The following is an 18,335-nucleotide window of genomic DNA, read 5'->3' on the forward strand; positions in this document are numbered from 1 at the left end:
CTATGGCAAACAAGTCTATTTCTTAAAATGGCCAAACAATGAAACACTGCTTAGTTGCGCTTTTTCGTTCGCCTACTGACTTCACTTTTTCAGGTTACTTAGGATCTTGTTTCGAGTAAGATACCATAAAGGGAATAAGCAAAAGAGAAATCAACAAAACAGCCGCAAGAAGGATTCTTTACTTATATTTCTCACTCAGTCCTAGTAAGATGAGCAAATGGTATCCATTTTCTATCAAGGAATTGAGGATTTAAACAAGTATGCTCGAAGTACAGTGTTACAATTACCTGTACCCATAACCCATGTTCAACTCGTGACCATACATCCCCTGACCATGGCCACCACTGGCAGAAAAAGGATGAATTTGCTTCGAATTTGCTCTCTGTCCCATTTGGATAAGCCTCTGAATTGCGTCTGGTTGGTTACCAGGAGCTGAAATTTAAACGAGAAACAATAATAAAAAAGGAGACCCACCCTTCTAAATAAGAGATCAATAAGCAGTATAATCTTTTTTATAGCACAGTGAGTAATATAATCAACTGCCTTGAATGTATGTTGCTTGATGTATTCAAAGCAATACAAGCACTCCAAAGCAGGCAGGCATAGGGAGTAATTTCATCACAAAATAGATCTAAGTTGGGGAAAAGTAAAGAGTGTCTCATGCACAATAAGACAAAAATGAGATACTATTCAATCAACAGCAGCATTTAATAGAGGGCATATCAATTTGGCGAAAATATAAACAAATAATGGCAAGGGAAGTAGAAGGATATGGAAACTAATTCATCAGTAAAATACACATTAAAAAGTGAACAAAATAGCAGTTGAAGAGCGAGCAAGATATCATGAGAGGTACCTGGCGAGGGTATTCTGGGACCGCCAATGTTAGGCACATGCTGACCAATATGAAACCCTTGGATTGAATTGAGTTCCTGCAGTAAACCAGCAACCTGATGGTTGGGTTGTGGAGGTGCTGCACTATCTCTGACAGAGTGAGGATGTAGAGGTACACTTCTGTTTATCAAAGGCGGAGCTACACCTCTAGCTAACCCTTGTAGTAGATGCTGTGGTAGAAGATTGGCTGAAGTTTGAATCTGCTGCATCATCGGGTGGTGAATTGAATGATCAAATCCAGATAATCCACCGGTAGGAGGTCGAAGCATATTTGCCAAAAATTGATGATTAGATGGGGAGTCGTGATGAATCATTCCTTCTGGCAACATTAAATCTCCCCGAGGGTTCATGTTAGGAGGATGAGATTCAAATTGATGAAACAACTTGCCATTATTCGTTTGTGGGGGAAGAAGCTGGGAAAAGGAGGAATGAACAGGAGCTTTCAGATGTGGCAGTTCGGCCTCCCTCCTATCATAGGGGTTGGCTGAAAAAGGTAGCCCTTCCAGACCTCCCATACTTTGCCTTTCATCTTTGAAGGCAGGGTTAAACATTGCAGCATTATTGTCTTGTGTGTTGTGTGAGAACAGTGGATGAGGTTTGGCAGAATTCCCAATAGAAATGAGATTTTGAAAATTCATAGAATCGCTTATGATTAAACTATCCTCTTCAGGAAAGGGCATCTCGGCTGGTCTGCCAATCTTATGTCCTAACTTTGCATGGGGATGAGAAGAATCCGATTCAGGTCGAGGGCCATTCAGATTTAACCGATGCCCACAAACCATATCTGGTTGGTTTTGCTGTCTTTCATCACTATGATCGTGATTAATCATACTGGACCGAATTTCATTGTTGGACAAGAGACCATCATCTGTGATTGGACCATGAGAATCCGAAGCATCGCTTATGACAGAACCTGATGAACCCCTTTGTGCTGAAACTGGAGCTCCAACGGATTGAAGCTCCTGCATAAAGGCAGACCCAAAAAGTGTTTCAAGAGTTAATGTCTTCCCTGGATTTGAAATATTGTGGGTACTTTCCTCCTTTTTATTGTGAAATGCAGTGGCTATATTTACACCATCATCACCATATTCTGCAATCAATGAACTCGAACCCTTCTGTAACAATGAGAGAAGATGCTGTGACGCATGATCACCACTTTTGACAGTTGGATGTTTCACAAATGCATCAGAATGACTCCATCTTTGATCAGACAGCTGCAAAGCTGAGTCATTTTCGCCGATTTTTGACAGCAGTGACTGTTCAACGGCTTCACAGGTAAGGATTGCAGAAACACCCTCTGGCTTACTCTTATTAAAAAACGGCTCAGTCTTTGCAACATTGGAAGTTGTTGCACTTGATGTGATATAACTTTCTGCAGATTCATAACCATGAAAGGCAACTGTAGGCAGAGATTGCTCAGAATGCTTGGCGTCGGATACATCATATCCACCCTTTTCTCCACCTACAATCATAGAAAGCAAGTCAATTGACCTTTTAGGTGAAAGGTCATCCTCCTGTTTCCTATCTGCAGGGTGAAAAAATGAGCTATGAGCATCAAAAACTCAGCTAGTCAGTGAATAAACCACTGATATATGGAATCTTTTGAATACAGAAATTTTAGCAACATACCGTTATGCAAAAACCAATGAGCAAATTTAGAAGATTGAGCATTTTGAGGGCTACACGCATCGTCCACCACATTGTCATGCTGCTGCAAAAGACCCGTAAAAACACACATTAGGAGTAGATGTATCCAGCTGCTATCTTAAATGAAAATCTGACGAGAAAAGAAGACTCTTATTTTCCTCGAGCAGAAAATAACTACGTAAGAATTCAAGGAAAAGATATGTAACAAAAGAGTAGTTCCAAATTGTATAACAATTTCATCTCCTACTCAACTGAGACCAAATGATTCGTCAATAAAATGATTTCCTATGATAAGATTGCAATTCAGAAAAGATATTGAACTGTCGGGAGTTCATTCTACCTGACTTTATGACATTTTAGAAACCTAAGCAGGACAAAACGCTTAGGATCATGTAGATTCTCAGTTCTCGTAATAATACCACACATAGGATGTTGATTTTGATCAAAACCAGAAAATTTATACAATGGCTGAAAAGGATTTATCACATTCGTGAGTACCTCAATAAAATTAGTGGCACCACCATCTAACTTTATGGCACTGCCAAAAAGTTTTTCTAAGATTGAAGATGAATGAACTTGACTTGGTTCACCAAAGGCTGGATTCGCAGGCACCTTATCAGTCTTACAATCAACAACTGCACTGTTCTCAGAAGCTTCAAAAACGTCCAAAGAATTTTCACGCGATTGAACATCTTTTCTAGTTGTTTTATTAGACATGTCTACAACTGAAAACGGATCAATAATCCTTTCACTATTGTTGTTAGTCAGAGCATTAATGTTCATTTTTCCAGATTGTTCAGGGCGACCCACTTGCTCTGATGAACCTTTTTCCTCTAAATTTTCAGAGATCCCATTAAGCAATTGCTCTTCTTTGGTTTGCAGACACTTGTCAACATCATCCTTACCCTAAAAAAAATGACAAATATATGTGCAGTTAATGAAAGAGAAAGGAAATTCGCTTGAGCCAAAAAATATCAATATGAAGAATAACCATTTATTATAGTGATATATGATTAAACACATGCTGATGACAAAAAGAAAAGAAAACACTGTATAGGCATGCTCACTATAGAAGTTTGGAGTCATTCTGATTGACAACTTTGAAAAGGGAACAACATCGTAGTCAGTGTCAGACCAAGTTAAACCACAAAAAAAAAAAACGATAAAAACAAATAATCACCTCGAGCAAATGAGAATTAACTGAAGATTTCATTCCTGAGTTTTTCTCCAATACAGTGCTTGTGAATCCAGGAGGCACAAGTGGCCTAGATACAGTTGCCTGAGATGGAAAAGATTTTTCTCGATCATTCTTTGAAGTTTGTAAAGAGATAGATTCATCGAAACCACTGTTTGTATTCAGTAATTTCTCGTCATCCTTTGACTCATCCTGCTGCATTAGGATGTCAAACTCATCTCTCTTCTTCACAGGATTTGATTTGTGACTTTCATGAAATGCCCTATGTTGTTCTTTCCTCATTGACTCAAATGAAGCTGCAAATAAGTTTAATTATAGTTGGGAAAAGTTATTTGAACAACATCTGTAGATGTACCAGTTCGTAAATCAAGCATCATGAAGAGGTGATTACCTCTTCTCTTTTTTTCCTCTTCAACCCTATTGTCACTTGTGTACTCGGAAGAACCAAAAGTTTCGTGATTGTACGAATCATTAGTATTCCCTCTTTGATGGGCTACGGCCTGATTCATAGAAGAACAACGTCCATAAGGTGAGGTTAATCAAAATAATTTTGAAACTTTGTTGGCAAAATAGTTCTGGTTATGCTAAAACATGTATTATAGAAGGAATAACCATAACCGAAGGATAGAAATTTAATTTAAATTTTGTTCACCAGTGAAGAGATTCAGAAATATAATGTGAACCTTGTAAGGGCGAGGTGGATGATATGGCTCATTGCTTCTGTTGAGCTGGTACTGATCATTTGCTCGAACCTTTGGTCCCGAAAATGCTGTTGCATATCCAGATGGTCTAGGAAAGGAACCACTACCAAGAAGTCCATCATGTTCAGGACCCTGCGAAGACCTCCTAGAATGGTCGCCATATCGCCACCCAGAATCCACTGTTAAAATGAATACTTCAAAGGTAAATAGTCTAACAATTTCACCCTAAACTGACTGGTTTTAAGTTTTAACAAACTCCGATCTACAACAGTTAAGGATATCGATCAAATGCAAATGACATGTTCTCAAGGTGCTCTGCTTTGGAATAGAGTAATGTTGACAGAGCTCCATGACTCAGCAGCATTTGAGCAAGCGGAAATATCATTATCAATATATACTACATGCACGTGCATGAATTAAATTATTTTTCAAGGCAGCAGTATTTTTTTCAAATTAAATCAACTACGGCAGGAACCCAACAAGCGAAACAGTATATAATAATTCACATTAGTATTGAAGAATGTAATTGCTTAACTTAATAATAGATTAAGATGAGACCTTACCTGAATCCCTATCGGATTGTGAGTCACTATCCTTATCACTTCGTCCAGAAGTATGAACGTCCCTCTTTCCATGTATGCGACGAGAATAATTACCCGTTTCTGCCCTACTGGGTGGTGATGAACCATACTCATTGCACCTAAAACTACTAAAAGACAAACCTCCAGAAACTCTTTGCTTATCATAGGAAGCTTCTTGAAATTCACTACACAAGGGGGAACGTATGCTTAGAGAAACAATCCAACAAGGAAATATAACAAAACGACCACAAGGCTAATGTCTGGTTCTTTCTTTAGTAGGATACAGGCTTCAGTAATGCATATGGAGCATGAATAACAATTTAACAGTAATCAGAATAATAGAACAGATGCACGAAAGGGCATCTTACGCAATAATTGATTGGTCAAAACCGCTCGGCAACTTTTTGCAGACATTCAAATCGCTGAGGGACAACAGGAAATCTCTCGTGTAAGAAAACTTTGGTTTCCTGAAACAATAGGGAAAATATAGTCAATACTAGCCAGCATTCAAAGTGGAAGACAAATAATGTGGGAGAAAAAAGAAATAAGAAAATAAACCACAGGAATTGTAATTGAAACTGCAAATTGTAGGTAATTACTTTCGTAAATCATGCTGTACTGTAGCAGTCTGATCGTGTGCGTTCGAATCATCCTTCTTGAGGCTCATGATCCTATGCTTAATCTAAACAAGTTTACCACTGCAATCGATCAATATGCAAAAGTCTTCAACAGCACCAGAACCAGTTTACTAAACAATAGCGAGAGCTTAACAAACAAAGCCGCCGAAGATTGCCGCTAATTCTACGCTTATTGAATGATATACCGGCTCATTCTTTAGAGAGAACAATTTGATTTAATGCACGAAACATGCTAAAACTTCTCTCCGTCACCTTGTCCTCGAATTTGTTATTTCAATCGAGCCTAATTCAAGTCGGACAGAATTAAAAACGCAAACTCAGAGGCATTCTCATGTTTGATCCAGCTGAATGCGCATCAAAATCCATCAAAAAGTGAAACTCCATTAATCCAAGCTCCCTCCGCAAGAATTTATTAATCTCCAACTCCCGTTTACCACTTGTTTCAATATAATCGCAACCACATAAAACAGACTAATGCGTAGAATCGCGCTTTCCACGAATCATAAATCCATTTCCCGCATGATCCATCCAAAACAGACTAAAGTCTCGTTATAACCCGTGATCGTAGATGTTGCACCAGAACAAATGCTAGGGTTTTGTTCAATCCAAGAGCTCCAAAATGAAACTAGGGTTTTCGAACATATAGCGGAAAAACAATACAAGAAACACCTGGATCCAAAACACAAATTATTCAAAAATGAACCCCCATGGGCATGAACTTCTTGCAGATTGGAATCGTTTAGGATTTTGATGTATGGATTTCCCGAGTAATCGACGCGAGAGAGAAATTTGAGCACCGGATTTCTGGTCTTTGTTCTTCAGCCTTAACCACATCCATCAGAAAAAGAGGAACAAAATATAAACTAAAAAAACTTTAACTAGTTACATCGTTTGTGATAATATCACGCGCTTGTTGCTCTCTGTAATCCATGCGCCAAAGACGATTATTGAACGCCTTATTCGCGCGCCAAACACAATTGTTGAACGTTGTCTTGACGCGCCATTTTAAAGCGTGGTGGTGAACATCAATTTTATCCCCTTCAGAAAATTAAATTTGGCATTTAAATAAATGTGAGCCTCCGATAACTGTAATTTGGTGCTCCCTCTCCGTACCAATTCTAATTCGTTTTTTTTTTTTGTTTTTTTTTAAGAATATTGTGTAATAAATAAGTGGTAATGTATGAACGATTTAGTTCATTAGTGTGCTAATAATTTTTAATTTGCTTAATGATGATATTAGTGACTATAAATCATATAAATAAATATATGAATCCCATCATTCTCGTAGTTTAAAATCAACACGAGCATAGCTCATACTCCCGTAATGGCTATTCGATAGAATAAATAATATGTAGCAAATGTAAATAAAGGTCCACGTTTGGATAGATAATACGAATCCTCTTATGTGGAAAAAACAACGTGAAAGTTTGTTTATTTCAATATCATATGTCCACTGGCCTTTGCTTTGGTTCGTCCTCGAACTATATCATGCGAAAGTTTTCATTTTGATATCATTTTGTAACATGTTGTGTCTAGGAATACGAGATCTCGCATCGGGTTGAGAGGGGAACAAAGCATTCTTTATGAGAGAGTAAAGATCTCTAATTGGCAGACACGATTTTAAATCATTGAGGCAGATGACGATACGTAATGGACTAATGTGAACAATATCTGACAGGAGCTAAACACGGGGAGGTGTGCTGAGAACGCTGGCCCCATGGGGTGAATTGTGAGATCCTGCTCGACAAAACTTTTTTTTTTTTACATAATAAAAATAAATAAAATATTTATTCATTATTCTTTTTTTCCAACGAGGCTCTATCCTCTTAGCAGGCGAGCATGGCGTCCAGGGAAACCTTCCCTTATCCAATTTTATTCATAGAGAGGGCAAGTGACGAAATTACCCCTGATATTATCCGATTTTACAAAGATCAATCGCCTTACTGAGTTATGGTTTATTCGTAATAACATGGAAATACGAGGATATACTCGGGACTGGGAATTGCACAAACACCCTTTGCCTAAAGTTATCTTCTAATTCACCTCTTTCCCTGCGCGAAACGTAGAAACATCGCTGAAGCTCCGATGGCTTCTTCTTCGATGTTGAGCTCCGCTATGTCGTCATTTCATGGCCATTCCCCATTAGTCTCGGCCCGTTTTCCTGCACCGACTGCCCTCGGATACCCTAGCATTGTAGCTCCATTGTCGGTGAGGGTAAAAGCCTCGACCGGAGGTGCTATAGTGCTTGTTGAGAAGGCAGAGGCTGAGAAGGTCAACCGGCTCAAATCAAACTACCTTGAGAAAATTGTGCCGATGCTCATGGATGAGTTCTCATACTCCAATATCCACCAGGTACTGACAGCGTAAATTGGGTGGTGTCGATTGAATTCTCGATTTATTAGCTCATTGATCGCTGGAGTTCGTCGGGTTTTAATTTGTAGAAGTTGGGTTGGATTCTGACTACATTGTTTTTGTTGTTCCGGAATGTTAATTTGTGTGTTCTGTAACTGTTTTTTGTTATTGTTTCTTCTTATGTCAATTCATGGAATTCGACTGTGCATATAAAATCTTGGCTTAGGGGGGCTTTCAATTTCATTTTATGGAGAGAAAGGAGCATCAATATAATGAGGCACGAGTATTTCTATGTTTGTATGCAAGTATTTACACGCACATGGAAGATAAGGATCCTCGATGGATTAAGAACCTTGAAATCTGGGACCAAATTCATTTTTGTACTCAGCATTCTCCTAGATTAAGTTGATTTTTCATTTCTGGCTGTGATTTTAGTTACCGGGTCTCAAAAGATTTTTGATTTTAGTGTTTTTGCCCTCCATAAAAAGGAATTGGCAACCCATATGATGACTAAACACAAATTCTTCTTACGAAATATCTGTACCTTTTCTGTTAGGTTCCCAAAATTGAGAAGATAGTAGTGAACTGTGGTATTGGAGATGCTCAGCAGAATGCGAAGGGTTTGGAAGCTGCAATGAATGAGTTAGCATCCATTACAGGACAACGACCTGTGAAAACACGTGCAAAGAAGGCCATTGCAACCTTCAAGATCAGGGAGGGTCAACCACTTGGGATTGCTGCTACCCTACGGGGAAATGTGAGTTTCACTTGTTCCTTTTGAAATTATCAGCTAGACATTGTTTCTATAGATCTTTTGGCTTCTGTTATAGTCCTCAGTGCTACTCGGTTCGATATATCTTGATACGGAAAATGCATTTTGATCTTCGGAACTGGCTCTGATTTTCAATGCTTCTAGTCATAAACATGCCCTATGTTCCTTAATATTTCTATCTTTCCAGCATTGAATCATTACATTGATGGTCTGTTGTGCTTTTTACGTGGTTGGTCTAGTGCATTTCTCTTGTATGATGTTGTTGGGAATTCGATTCTTTGAGATAAGAGTCTAATGGAAGTGCAAAAGAATGACTTTGGAGGGTAGGGAGTTGCTCCTTCATGTCACGGGCTCAATGCACATCACCATGATACTCAGTTTAATGAAAAAGAGTTTTGTGCCCATTATCAATGAGTCGAAAGGACAAAATAGACGTGGGATTCTCGTGTATTGTTATAATGTAAGGTAACTAGCATCTCATCAATGGAAGAAATCATTCGTGTGGCTGCAGGCACTAGTTGTATTATTTTGATGGTCTGTAAATGCGTCAATGTGTTTTGGAATGACCCAAGCCCACCGCTAGCAGAGATTGTCCTCTTTGGGCTTTCCTTTTCGGGCTTCCCCTTAAGGTTTTTAAAACACGTCTGCTAGGGAGAGGTTTCCACGTCCTTATAAAGAATGTTTTATTCTCCTCCCCAACCGATGTGGGATTTCACAATCTACTCCCCTTCGGGGCCAGCGTCTTTGCTGGCACACCGCCTTGTGTCCACCCCTTTTTTGGCTTAGCCTCCTCTCTAGCACATCACCCCGTATTTGGCTCTAATACCATTTGTAACGGCCCAAGCCTACCGCTAGCAGATATTGTCCTCTTTGGGCTTTCCCTCAAGGTTTTAAAAACGTGTCTGCTAGGGAGAGATTTCCATACCTTAAAAAGAATGTTTCATTCTCCTCTCCAACCGATGTAGGATCTCACATGTTTTGTGTAGTGAATTTCTCTGTATAATGATGTTAGGAATTCGATTCTTTGATATAACTGTCCAAAACAAGTGCAAAGGAATGGCCTCGGAGTAGGAAGTTCCTCCTTCACAGTCTTGATACTTGTTTAGTGAACAAGATTCTTGTGTCAATTATTATCGAGTATGTGGAAGGACAAAAAATCTAAGGGGTATTAAAGATCTGGTGTCGTAATAATGGAAGAAGTTTTGGGTGTTGCTGCTGGCACTTGTCTTAAATGTTAAAACGACTTGATTCTTATGCTGCTTGCTTGCTGACTGCACTTATAGGTGATGTACTCCTTCCTGGATCGTCTCATCAACTTGGGGCTCCCTCGAACAAGGGACTTTCAGGGACTGAACTCAAACAGCTTTGATGGACATGGAAATTACTCCATCGGGATCCGCGAACAGAGCGTGTTCCCAGAAATAAAGTTCGACACGCTTAGCAGACCGAGGGGAATGGACGTTTGTATCACAACGACAGCTGAAACTGATCAAGAAGCTCAACGACTCTTGGCACTCATGGGAATGCCTTTCAGAGAAAGTGCTGGTGCTGCATCTGGGCTGCGTAAAAAGAAGCTGAAGTCCCACCATTTTGATTCCAAATCCAAGGGAAGATCTCGGAGGTAATGAATACATTTTAGGAAGAAGGCTTTTATTATATTTCCTCAATTCATTTGCTGTTCTTTACTCGAAGAAACTGTACTCTAGCGAATTTAGCTGGGTTGTATGCCAATTTTATGAAGTTAATAGAGGTTTGTTTATGAGATTAGTTCCTTTAACCCCGAAATTCTATCTGAAATTTGAGTCCTGAACAGTATTTTAGCATCGGATGCTGCATTTGAACATTCCCATAGCCATTGCTCAAACCATAGGCCCTTGCTCTGAATAGTAAGAGAGAGATAATACCTAAAGAAACCAAACTTTTGCTTGAGAATTTGGACAAACAGTCGAACTAGATTTAAAGCTGCATCACTAGTTAGTTACCGTAAGTTATAGCATGTGAACTTATTGTCATTTTCCCCCTCAGAACCAAATTTCCCCCCTATTCTCGGATGTTAATATTAGGAATCACGATTCTCCACAATTGTATGATATTGTCCACTTTTAGCATAAGCTCTCATGGTTTTGTTTTGGGCTTCCCCAAAACGCCTTGTACCAATAGAGATAGTATTTCTCACGTATAAACCCATGATCATTCCGGAAGGACTCACTCCCAATAATCCTCAACAGTTAATGTAAAGCCCAAGTCCACCACTAGTAGATATTATTTGTTTTAGCTTGTTACGTATTGTCGTCAGCCTCATAGTTTTAAAATGCATCTTTTAGGGAGAGGTTTCCACGTTCTTATTAACAATGTTTCGTTCTTCTCTCGAGCCGATGTAGAATCTCATAATTAACTAGTGACTTATTCACTAAATTACGTTCGTTTGGCTCTGATAGTGCGACGGTTACATTTTTATTCTCTAGAAGAAATGTTTGATAGGTTATATAGATCAGTTTTACCGAATACTATTTGGAACCATGAAATAGATAGATGAGAATCTAAAAAAAAAAAGCTATCTAGTTCCTATTCCTATATGAATTCGACAAGCGTATTGTCGATAAATCTATTTTGCTTGTGAACTTTGAAAACTTTGATTCTTTGCTTGTGAACTTTGATTCTCTAACATCTTGTCGATCAGCCCTTTATGATTTGTATTTTTTTACCATTCCCCATGGTATCGATTGTTTCATGATTTTATTTGTCTATATATTTATGAATTTGATTTTAGGAAAAAAATAAACATTTGATCCCAACGTTTGGGTTTGATAATATTTTAATCTATAAGTTTAAAAAATCGACATTTTAATCATGAGGTTTGAGTTTTGTGATGAAAACCGTGCTTCTATTCTCCATCATGTTCGTTTTCCATTTCATCTCCCTTGCTTCAAACATATGATATCGTTTTTTCAACACTCTCTTATTCAGAATGATAAAACTATCGAGAACCTTTAACAATTAAACAATTTAATAAGATTGCACGGTAGTGTAAAAAAAAAAGAGTGAAAAATTAATTGAAAGAATAAATTGGTATGTTTATTCAAATTTGAAATATAAATCGATAAATTTGGTAAGATAAAGGTTAAAATTGATATAATATCTGGGTAAAAAGGATTAATTCCTCCCAAAAAAATTGTTTTTACCAAATATTTTATCACGGCGAATTTACGTACTATTTAAGAGAGAGTATCGCAGAAGTATCTAAATGACGTGACTGGCTGATTTGACGGTAAAATAAAAGTTACCGCGAATTTTGAGAATGCATCGTAACGCGGCAAAAATTTTCCATAATCAAATGGACAGTCGGAGCAGTGACAAATTCAAGCTGCCCCGGTATCCGGAATCGGAAAGATCCGACCCGACCGAGACACTTCTGATATAAATATCTTTCAAAGGCAAACTACCTGGGCTTAGCAAAAGCAACTCACCGTCGTCCCTCGTTCTCTGCATAGCTCCAGGGATTGATTCCTTAGCCATGGCATTTCCGTACATGGAAGCTGTTGTTGGTACTCACTCTTCACCTACTTCTTGTTTCTGTAAATGTTTATGCATGTAATCTTTCCGTATTCGTGTTTGGATGCTTGATGTTTGGTTTTTGATTTGGTGTTTTCGCTACTTTTTGTTCGTTTTCGTAACCTCCATGATCATGAAGCCTGTTAGATCCGCTGAGCTTTACTGCGTATTTGTATGTTTTAACTTTTCGATTCCTTCGAGATTCTCGGAAGTTTCATGTTTCTGTTAGGGTTTTACGTTCGTGTTATTGATATTAAGATTTTGGGCGTTGTAATGCTTGCGAGTGGCATCTCGTAAGTATAATTAGTGGTCGGAAATGATTATGAATGCTTTTGAATGTTTGAATTGTAATATCTTCTCCTACAGTTCAGAAGACGGGACTGCGTCAAGTTGATTTCGAAATGAGTCTTATATAGCTTAGTTTTATTTCAATGAACGCACTTAGAGTCACAGTTTCTGTTAGTGTCAAGCTGAATCGTTGAAGAAAGAAATCATTCTATGGGTATATGTGTAGATCGGTTCTTGTAGTTTTACTTCTCAATTAGTTGTCAGAATCGAGGTGTTCAATTTATTGATTAGAGATAAAGATTGCAACAATTACTTTTCTGATGGATGTATTTTTATCCTCAGGTTTCATGATATTAATGTATATTTTCGAAACTTACTTGGATCTTCGGCAACATGCTGCTCTGAAACTGCCAACTCTTCCAAAAACTCTGGAAGGAGTTATAAGCAAAGAGAAATTTGAAAAATCCCGGGCCTACAGTCTTGATAAAAGGTTTGTCTTGCCTGAAAGTATTTGTTAAAGGTTCCCCTCAACTTGAACTTGTATTTATTTTGGTGTTTAAGTTTTATAACACGTGCCTCTTGACTTTCAGCCACTTCCATTTTGTTCATGAGTTCGTAACTATAGTGATGGATTCTTCAATTCTGTTTTTTGGAGTACTGCCATGGTTTTGGAAGGTAAGTAATTATAGTTAATAAGTATTCATTCATTCATGTTTATTCATTATTTCCGTTGAAAATTTCATATTGCTCACTATTGCCATGCAGAAATCTGGAGAGTTTGTGGTCTTGGTTGGCCTCAATGCTGAAAATGAAATTCTCCACACACTTTCGTTTTTAGCTGGGGTCATGATTTGGTCACAGGTATGCTCATAAATTACAATTTAATTTCCATGTTCTAGAAATAGAGAAGTTATTTAGCTTTGATCTGCTTTGCTTTTTGAAGACCACAATCCATATACTTTGATCCCCATGTATTGCACAGAGCAGCATACTTCATTTCCATACAGTAAGCTGCATGCTGTCGTCTGACTCATTGATTTTGACGTTATCAATTGGGTTTGGAAACATTTTCTGTGACCAGGGTTTTCGAGGCCCCAGGAACAGGAGCAACAACTAATTTATATTTTTTAATTGACTAGAGAATTAGAAACTTGTTTGTTACATTTAAATTGGAGATCAAACTCCATATGCATTATCCTATTGAATTATGCTTGATGAATCGGAGAAATTCTGCTAACTTGAAATCTAAAGAAAGAAATGGAGTCTCAATGACAGGGATGAACGCTAAAAAGTGTTAGAAATAGCTAAATTTCGTTGTTCATTATGAACTTATTTTGGAAATATTCCCCTACTGGATGTTGTATGGTTTTGCATTGTTTTCACTAATGTCTTGATTGCTTGGATTTGAAGTTCTAAATATTTTCATTTATAGAGCGATCTTGGTATTTATGATTTGAAGTTGGTTTTACATTGATCATTTGTTCGAACTGGTTTGCAGGTCACAGATCTACCATTTTCTCTCTACTCGACTTTTGTGATCGAATCCCGCCATGGTTTCAACAAAGTATGTATTTTTTCCGAACGTGATAAATCTCACTACAATGGGAGGTGTCCAATTTTCTTTTGCATCAAACAACTATTTTTCCTGTGGCATTCCACTATAGGCACTTGGAAGTTTCCTACGCTGTCCAGTCTACTTCCTTATTATTTTCCTAATGCCATTTTTATTATCTCTTCTACAGCAAACAATATGGTTATTCTTTAGGGATATGATTAAAGGGATTTTGTTGTCCATCTTACTTGGCCCACCAATTGTGTCTGCAATCATTATAATAGTACAGGTAAACTTATGTTAGTAGTTTTAGTTTACGCTGTCTGCATAATCATACAGAAGCATGTCATCGTAATGTTTATTTTTCCTGGAGTTCTTTTCTTCCTTCTATTCACTCTATCTACCCTTTGTTTTTGCAATAATATTCTTTATATACTCCCTTTTGTAGTACGCAAGAACTAATTATATCTTTTGATTTTATACAGAAAGGAGGCCCTTACCTTGCCATCTATCTTTGGGGGTTTATGTTCACATTATCTCTTGTGATGATGACCCTCTATCCCATTCTTATAGCTCCTCTTTTCAATAAGTTTACCCCTGTGAGTATTCTAATTTTTGTAATTTGATCAAAGATTTAGCGACTGAATACCGTTTTTTCATTCGGTCATCCCACTTTAATGCTCTGTGAAAATAGCTTCCTTCAGGTGATCTCAGGGAGAAGATTGAGAAACTTGCTTCCTCCCTCAAGTTCCCACTGAAGAAGTTGTTTGTTGTTGATGGATCCACGAGGTCAAGTCATAGCAATGTAAAACTCTTGACTACCAAATTCAATCTTGCCTTCTTTAGATTCTTGATTTTTGATCGTTTATTTACTTTTGTTTTGATATCTTATCTATATCGGTTTCTTTTTTTTTGCCTGCTTTATCAATTAGTAATTGACAGTATTATTCAGAAAGTGATTTGGAACTTTTATATCTGTTTCTGATGTTATTAGTTTTGGTCCTTTTGGACGATTACAGAACACACACCAACTTGTTTTCTAATGAATAATTCCTCTAGTGGGGGGTTTTTGTGATGATCTCATCAAATTACTGCTTTCTGTGCAGGCTTACATGTATGGTTTCTTCAAGAACAAGAGAATTGTCCTCTATGATACGTTGATTCAACAGGTAAGTTGAAATGTTGTGGAAATCTTTTGTAATATTAAAGCTTTAACTTGCTGAACTTACTTTTGGACAGAACCTTGTACAGTATATTTTTGTACTTCATTACTTGTTTATATTTTCCACAAATGTCTTGCTCATAGTAACTTTTTACTTTCTTCCCGTTCTGTTTAATAGTGCAAAAATGATGAGGAAATTGTTGCTGTTATAGCACACGAATTGGGGCATTGGAAGCTAAATCATACGATGTACTCATTCATTGCTTTACAGGTATAGTGAGATTAGTTCTATTCACAATTGAACTTTAGTTTGTAGCATTATGCATCCTATAATTTTTTTTTGAACATTCCGTAAACATCAGTTTAAAATCTTGCCCAAATTTTTTAGGTAGATAAATTGAGAATTATATGGATTAAAGAGTTATTTAGAAGAAAAAAAAAAAGAATTATTTATTTACAAGTTAGCCAGACTGTCAAATAATTGAGGGACATTCTAAACTACGGCACCTCAAGCTGCCTTCCTGCAGTTGGCTCTCTTTTTGTGGGTTTTTGTTCTTTTTTGGTAAGCTTGTGTATTCTTTTATTGTGAAAGTCAGTTTCTCATTAAAAAAAAAAAAAAAAAAATCAAAGTTCATATGCTGGTATCATTCAGATTTACTAAGAACAAGATAAGGCTATGCCTTTCAAGTTTGAGAAGGCTTATTTTTTAACTGTTTGTGAGCAGATTCTTACACTTCTGCAATTTGGGGGATATACCTTGGTGAGGAATTCCAGTGATTTGTTTCGAAGTTTTGGGTTTGATACTCAGCCAGTGCTTATTGGACTCATCATATTTCAGGTATGATAAAATAGAATATTGAATTATAAATCAAAAGTTGACATGCTAAGTTGCGCCTACTAATTGATTAGTTGTTCTTTTCTACTATGTTCATGTGTAACTACAATTTTTTTTTCCTCCGCCTAGGTTTTGGCTTTGTAACCATGCATCTTATTAATACTTGTCATCCTGATTTCCAAATGCATTTGGTTACGTTCTCTGTTTTTGAATATGATATTATAATTTTTCCCGTACAATTATATACACAAGCTGCATGCTTTGTGTTAATTTCCAGTTCCTGACTGCACTATTTCCACTATCAACTGCTTCATTTCTCTTTCAATCTGAAGTTTACAGTTAAATATTTCATTCTCGAGGAATTCTTATGACCCTATGCAAATTAATCATTTCACTCCAGTGGCCTGTAAAACACATTAAAATGCTGTATAAAACCCAAAAATGTCTCAAGTAGGAAAAATGAGATGGAATTTATTTCGAACAGAATTTAAACATGTATACTTATGTTGCCTTTGGATGTGCAGCACACGGTAATACCTCTCCAGCACCTAGTAAGCTTTGGTCTCAACCTTGTCAGCCGATCTTTTGAGTTCCAGGTATGTCCAAAACTTGTGCCGTTACAGTTTTCTGTTATCCTCTATCTGTAAGAGTGTTTTGATCTTCAAAAATATATTTTCTTCTTTGACCAAATGCAGGCTGATGCCTTTGCAAAGAACCTTGGTTATTCTGCAGCTCTTCGTGCTGGTCTTGTCAAACTACAGGTTATTATTTATCTAGAGTTTCCATCATGTGGTGTGAACTTCCTTCACTATCTTTTGGTTACGATCATTCCTCTCCTTTCCGCGTCAATCATGCAATGTTAGCAGATATCCATAATTTCTTTCGTACAGATAACTAGGGAAATTCATTTACTCATATGATATATTGCCTGCTTCACATTTGATTTGAGCATTTGAATTTTATTTTTGGCACATTTGCATTTTAATTACACGCTATACAAGGACCTTGGTGATAAAGTAATTTGCATGGTAGACTAATAAAAGTTGCATTTCAGGAGGAGAATTTGTCTGCCATGAATACAGATCCTTGGTACTCTGCGTATCACTATTCTCATCCTCCACTTGTTGAACGGTTGGCTGCGCTTGACGAAGCGGATAAGAAGGAAGAATGATACCCAACCTCGCTCTGTTATATCATACTTAGCAGGTGAATTGACGTTCCACTACACTACCTGATTAGACTTTGTTTGGTGGGGAGAAAGAGATACTAGAGAAGAATCCCCCAAAGGAAGGGGGGACGCATGTTTGTTTTAATTTTACACCAAAACGGCTAAAAAAAAAAAAAAAGTTTCTTTTTCTTTTTCTTTGCTTGTCATATATGTCTCTGTATTAACTCGATCAGACTCTTCTTTGCATAATCTCGTGGGGTAGAATTCTATTGTATTTCTTTTTAAGGAAAGTGTAGTTCTGCTGACATTACTGAGTTCAATTCAATGAATTTTGTTGCAATTGTTGGTTGCTTTCTGTCTCCTAAATCCTACTTTCAAATAGGAAGTGCAATAGTTTGAATAGTTCTAGTCCTGTTGGCTTGTAGGCTTGTTCAACCAGTTAAGGCATTATAAATTTGACTTTGAGGCATTACAATGCCATAGCCTTCAGTGATTAGAATGGATGACCAAGAGGAATGGGAATGCATTAATTTATACTTCTTGCAAAGCTTCAGAGTACAAACTAATCTTGTTTATAAATGCAGGTTGATACTTTTGCAAAAGTTCATTTATGCAGGTCATGATCCAACAATTACGTGGCTAATTATTCGAACTTTTCTTGTCAGGATGAGTTGATTTTTTTTCTTTTTCTTTTTGAGTAATTTTGATATGAAGCCTCTGGTATGAACGATTATTATAAAGGCACACACCATATCATGATTTATAGACTAGACTTCTTTTAGCTTGATATAAGGTCCAAAGTGTCCTAGTCTAGAGACTAAATTGTTATTTGTATGAAAATTTTGATGTGTTTTTTAAACCTTGCGTTTCTTTTGAGACTTTTAATCATTTCATTCGAGGAATGGAGTCCTTTCTTCTATGCAGTTTTCTTGGACTAGACTTGGAGCTCTCTTGTTTCTTCTACGAGGTATTTTGCACCTATACTTTCGTTAGAAGTT

The 18,335-nt window shown here is 37.3% G+C and overlaps 3 protein-coding genes across 6 annotated transcripts; 2 read left to right on the forward strand and 1 right to left on the reverse strand.

Moving 5' to 3' along the window:
• Positions 1–150: 150 nt before the first annotated feature.
• Positions 151–6,394, reverse strand: LOC111431975. 4 transcript variants are annotated; one of them, XM_023068738.1, is made up of 10 exons: positions 5,618–6,394; positions 5,387–5,485; positions 5,001–5,203; positions 4,420–4,616; positions 4,128–4,236; positions 3,722–4,032; positions 3,040–3,447; positions 2,524–2,605; positions 857–2,419; positions 151–432 (listed from the first exon to the last, which is right to left on the reverse strand). In XM_023068738.1, exons 1-10 carry the CDS (start codon positions 5,683–5,685, stop codon positions 284–286), a joined length of 3,189 nt encoding a protein of 1,062 aa, XP_022924506.1. In that variant the 5' UTR covers positions 5,686–6,394; the 3' UTR covers positions 151–283. The 4 variants fall into 4 exon arrangements, with proteins under 4 accessions (XP_022924506.1, XP_022924508.1, XP_022924507.1 ...); XM_023068740.1 differs by having other exon boundaries at positions 232–432; positions 5,638–6,394; XM_023068739.1 differs by having other exon boundaries at positions 232–432; positions 2,524–2,602.
• Positions 6,395–7,685: 1,291 nt separating this feature from the next.
• Positions 7,686–10,565, forward strand: LOC111431985 (50S ribosomal protein L5, chloroplastic). The gene is made up of 3 exons (XM_023068760.1): positions 7,686–8,008; positions 8,565–8,765; positions 10,064–10,565. The coding sequence occupies exons 1-3, from the start codon at positions 7,742–7,744 to the stop codon at positions 10,403–10,405; spliced, it is 810 nt and encodes a 269-aa protein (XP_022924528.1). The 5' UTR covers positions 7,686–7,741; the 3' UTR covers positions 10,406–10,565.
• A 1,652-nt stretch (positions 10,566–12,217) lies between these two features.
• Positions 12,218–17,686, forward strand: LOC111431981 (CAAX prenyl protease 1 homolog). Its single transcript, XM_023068752.1, has 14 exons — positions 12,218–12,325; positions 12,963–13,110; positions 13,211–13,295; positions 13,386–13,481; positions 14,119–14,184; positions 14,363–14,461; positions 14,658–14,771; positions 14,867–14,977; positions 15,279–15,341; positions 15,513–15,605; positions 16,059–16,172; positions 16,694–16,765; positions 16,865–16,930; positions 17,224–17,686. The coding sequence occupies exons 1-14, from the start codon at positions 12,295–12,297 to the stop codon at positions 17,338–17,340; spliced, it is 1,275 nt and encodes a 424-aa protein (XP_022924520.1). The 5' UTR covers positions 12,218–12,294; the 3' UTR covers positions 17,341–17,686.
• The last annotated feature ends 649 nt before the right edge of the window (positions 17,687–18,335 follow it).

This window comes from Cucurbita moschata, unplaced genomic scaffold (assembly GCF_002738365.1).
Source record: "Cucurbita moschata cultivar Rifu unplaced genomic scaffold, Cmos_1.0 Cmo_Scf00037, whole genome shotgun sequence".
Lineage (NCBI taxonomy): Eukaryota > Viridiplantae > Streptophyta > Magnoliopsida > Cucurbitales > Cucurbitaceae > Cucurbita > Cucurbita moschata.